A 4,636-nucleotide genomic window follows, 5' to 3' on the forward strand; every position below is an offset into this window, starting at 1 on the left:
AATAACCCAACGCCATTTTAGATTTATACATTTATTCATTTAATAATCTATCATCACGTGCAACCATAAATATATATATATAAATAAAAATATTTATGTGGACTTGACTAAACGTTCGGGGTGTCACATAAACACATACACAAAAATAATAAATAAATAAATAATCAAAGGTTTTTATCAATTTCAAAAAGGGACCTTTTCTGATAAATCCTCTTTCTAAGAGTTTTATTCCATAAAACCTGGGAAATTCTATTTCCACACACATAGTTATCTTAGTGCACATCTTTTCTCAGTGTACACACATAGTAGTTTGATTATTAATTTTTGTTCTCATTCCACACACCAATTATACCAATCATACCCTTAACTCATATATTGCATGCACACTACCTTAACCCTTTTTTCACACACCTTAACCCTCCTCCTCCATTCTATTTTGATTTTGATTTCGTTATATTTCGATTTCGATTTTGATCTCAATATCAAAATAATCCTTGGAAGAATATGATTGTGTGTTTTATAATAGAATAGATATATGCGTGTGCTTAGTTATATTTGTGTATTCATCTCCGTTTGTTTGAATTGATCGATCCTAGGAAGAATATGATTGAGTGCATTTGTTTAAGTCCTTATTTGTCTTGAAAATCTTTTGTTTTCAATTTCTGAGAAAGCAGAAAAATGAAAATTTTGATTTTTTTAGGGGGGTTAATTCTCCTTTCTGTTTTTAAACATCTAAGAGAAGAGCTTAACTAAAACATAATGTTTTGATACCATTGGTTCTCACAATTATGTTCAAATCCTGATTTTTTTTTTCATTTTTTTTCTACATTTTCTTGGGACCCAAATAGAATACATGCCGTTTTGATCTTTTATTTATTTCAATTGAAATTCATTCGAGCTAACAAGTTGCAAAATTAAATTGTGAGACTAATTTCTCTTTGGCTTACATACATGATATGACTTGATAATTTTGTTGGCAGCATTGATACTATGGCGAGTCAATGATAATAAAGCTAGGATTTAGTTTTTTTTTCTTTTTCTTTTTTTTTTATACTCAAAAAGTGTATACTGAGATTTTTTTTTAAAAAAAAAAAGATGTGTACAGAGAATATTTTCATATAATATTATAGGTGTTGATGGATGTCCATTATAGTCATTTTAATTTAGGATATAATTGCCATTAAAATAATATTTCATTAAGTGTGTGCACTGAGGTAACTAGGCATGTGAAAATATAATTTCTCATCAAACCCACATTCTTTTTGACTATTCTATTAGATCCTATTTGAGGTAAGAAGACAAAAACACCCCCAATCTCTCATGTCCCCTATTAATGTTGATTGCCATTATGTTTTGATTGTTCTCATACATCAATATGTTGACTGTCATTATATTTATATTAATTTGAAATGAATTTTTGTCATTGTGTTGTCAATTATATGATGTGAATATTCACATTATGTAATTGAAATGAATATTCATATAATTATATTCACATTAATTTGAAATGAATTTTTGTCATTGTATTGTCAATTACATGATGTGAATATTCATATGAAAACATACAAATGTGAACATTCACATCACTACATTAGATGAGAAAGAACGTTCACATGCTATGAACGTTCACATCACTACATGTCGTGAATAAGAATGTGTTGTCAATTAAAAATATAATGAACGTTATTTTTAAAGTGTTGGCAATTAAAAACAAGAAGGTTCACGTGAACGTTTACATCACTACATTAGACGAGAGAGAATTTTCTGGAAATGTGTTGTGAATGTTCACCTCAGATGAGAGAGAATGTTCACATTATTTTTAATGTATTGTCAATTAAAAATATATTCACATTATATAATAATATAAAATAATAACATCAATGTTATTTAATTTGTGTATGAAATTTCCTATGCCTTGGTCTTTTCATTTCTCTCTCCTTCCTCAACATTAAATATCAATATTAAATATAAGGGTATAAGAGTCTAAAAAAATAATGTAAATCAAGAAAAAATATTTTATGAAATAAAAGTATAAATACATGGGACTAAGAGCATCTTTATCAGTCTACTTATATTTTACCCTAAAATATTATTAAAAAATTCATTCCCTATTTTAGGAATCACTTTTTCATTTACTTCCCCAACAAACTCTTTATTCTTTCTCTATTCTATTAAAATAATCTTTTCAATCGCTTTTAAATATGAATTTTTTTTATTATAAAAATAATAAAAACACATGTCAACCAACTCAGCAATTTCAGGCAGTATGCTCCTACTCAAATTTTGAAAATTTTCAAACAACATCATTAATTTCAGTTCAGGCAATGGGGCAGCTACTCAAATTGTACCAACACTTCAAACAACAACGGTCATTTTTTCAATAGCCTAACGGTCATGTTTTTCAAATTATATAAATAGCACTATTTGCTCTCCCCATTTCAATTTGAAACCAATTTCTTTCGAATTGATTCTCTAAATTTTTTCTATGGCTCGCAATTGTGTAATCAATATGATTACTAATTATGAAGACTCTTATGATCAGTTAGAGATATATACAGTGGTTGCAATGGAAGAAGAACGACCTGAGAGACAATCAAGCTCACATCGTGGTGTTAAAGACCGCAAATATATTCGACGTGATTTTGGTCAAGGCCATGAAAGGCTTTTTCTTGACTATTTTGCTGAACCACCTGTATATTCCTCCAATTTATTTCAGAGGAGATTTCGGATGCGCCGTTGTCTTTTTCTCCAAATTCAAGCAGTAGCAGAAGCAAGTGATCCATACTTCATCCAAAAAAGAAATACTGTTGGAATGCTCGGTTTATCTTCTCTTCAAAAAATGATCGTCGCACTTAGGATGCTTGCTTATGGAATAACAGTTGATTATATGGATGAATATCTGAGGATCGGAGAAAGCACCGCATTGGATAGTCTGAAAAAGTTTGTTAAAGCTATTGTAGTAATTTATTCAAATAAGTACTTAAGGTCACCAAACAACGATGATATTGCTAAATTGCTAGCAGTTGGTGAAAGCCGCGATTTTCCTGGAATGTTGGGGAGTATAGATTGTATGCACTATAAATGGAAAAATTATCCGACTGCGTTAAGCGGAATGTATACTGGTCATATTCATGAACCAACAATTATTTTGGAAACAGTGGCGTCATATGATCTTTGGATATAGCATGCATTTTTTAGGTTACCAGGATCTCATAATGACATCAACATGCTAGATCGATCTCCTGTATTTGCTGAGCTTGCTGAGGACCACGGTCCTCCAATCAATTACTCAATCAATGGTAATGACTATACAATGGGATACTACCTTGCTAATGGAATATATCCACAATGGTCAACATTTGTAAAAACAATTCCATGTCCACGAGGAAACAAGAAAAAGTATTTTGCTTCAGCCCAAGAGTCCACCAGAAAGGATATAGAGCGTGCATTTGAAGTGCTACAAGCTAGATTTGCTATAGTACCTCAACCTGCACATTTTTTGAACACTAAGACTTTGAAATATGTTATGATGGCATGCGTGATATTGCATAATATGATCGTTGAGGATGAGCGATATGTCAATGGATTAGAAGACTTCAATTATGATGCAATCGATAGAAGTTCACAAGAACCGGTCTCACACAAGCATACACCTGAATTTATGGAATTCATTCAAAATTAGCATCGCATTAGGGACAAGGAAACTCATTCTCGACTCCAAGCTGACCTTGTTGAGCACTTGTGGCAAGTGCATGGACAATCATGCTAGAACTTTATTTTAATATAAATATTTAAATTGTACCACTTATTTTAGTTTAAGAAGTCTTGTATTGCTATGTGTTAGACATATTGATTTTGATGATTGCTTTTGATTATGTTTTGATTTTTTTTTTAAAACATGGATTAAAATTTAAAAAAAACTTAGGGTGTGTTTGGTTTGTGTTTTGAAACATGTTTTTGGAAGAAATTTCCAAAAACATGTTTGGTTACAAATTTTCTCAAAAAAATTTCAAAATTACTTCTCTCTCTATTACACATCAATCAATCATTTTTTCTCTCACACATATCTACTCAACTATAACAAAATATCAAATCATTCCAAACTCTCCCAAACTTCAAAATTATTTTCAAAATATACAACCAAACAAATCAAAAAAAATTCTAAACTCTCTCTCTAAATTTTTTTTTTTGAAAATTTATCTCAAAACACAAACCAAACACGTCCTTAATGTTTGATTTTTTTTTTTTTTTGATCAACAAAAAAAAAGAACTTTATTGACGAAGAAGGAAAAAAACAGAATGCCAATATAAAACCAAGCATCTAGCAGTAGCAATAGCAACAAAACTCCCACCATTTCAAATCATTAAATTGCTTCTTACACTTGGACCATATTATTGGAATGGAAATGGTGTTTAAACAGGTCAAGAATCAAGCACAAAATAGGCCCAAAATAGAGTGCAAAACAGCACCAGCAAAGCAACCGAAAACAAAGAAGGGTGGACATCCGGGTGGACATCCTCCTGGACGTCTTGGGCTACTATGTTTGCCTATTCTGTTGTAGCTGCTTTGCTTGTTGTTCTTCTGCTGTTTTGGCGATGGAATAACATTTGTTTAAGCTTAGTTTTGATCTCATGA

At 30.8% G+C, this 4,636-nt stretch overlaps 1 protein-coding gene across 1 annotated transcript; it reads left to right on the forward strand.

The window, feature by feature from the left end:
- Nucleotides 1-2,485: 2,485 nt before the first annotated feature.
- LOC114257789 (uncharacterized) lies at nucleotides 2,486-3,682 on the forward strand. Its single transcript, XM_028197594.2, has 2 exons — nucleotides 2,486-3,114; nucleotides 3,199-3,682. The coding sequence occupies exons 1-2, from the start codon at nucleotides 2,486-2,488 to the stop codon at nucleotides 3,680-3,682; spliced, it is 1,113 nt and encodes a 370-aa protein (XP_028053395.2).
- Nucleotides 3,683-4,636: the final 954 nt, after the last annotated feature.

This window comes from Camellia sinensis, chromosome 6 (assembly GCF_055761805.1).
Source record: "Camellia sinensis isolate YWXY chromosome 6, ASM5576180v1, whole genome shotgun sequence".
Classification (NCBI taxonomy): Eukaryota; Viridiplantae; Streptophyta; class Magnoliopsida; order Ericales; family Theaceae; genus Camellia; species Camellia sinensis.

Bases quoted from the DNA above. Each gene is read 5' to 3' on its own strand.
- LOC114257789 (XM_028197594.2), top strand. From the start codon at position 2,486: ATGGCTCGCAATTGTGTAATCAATATGATTACTAATTATGAAGACTCT. The intron at 3,115-3,198 runs GTATACTGGTCA...TGCATTTTTTAG, and splicing joins CCGACTGCGTTAAGCGGAAT to GTTACCAGGATCTCATAATG.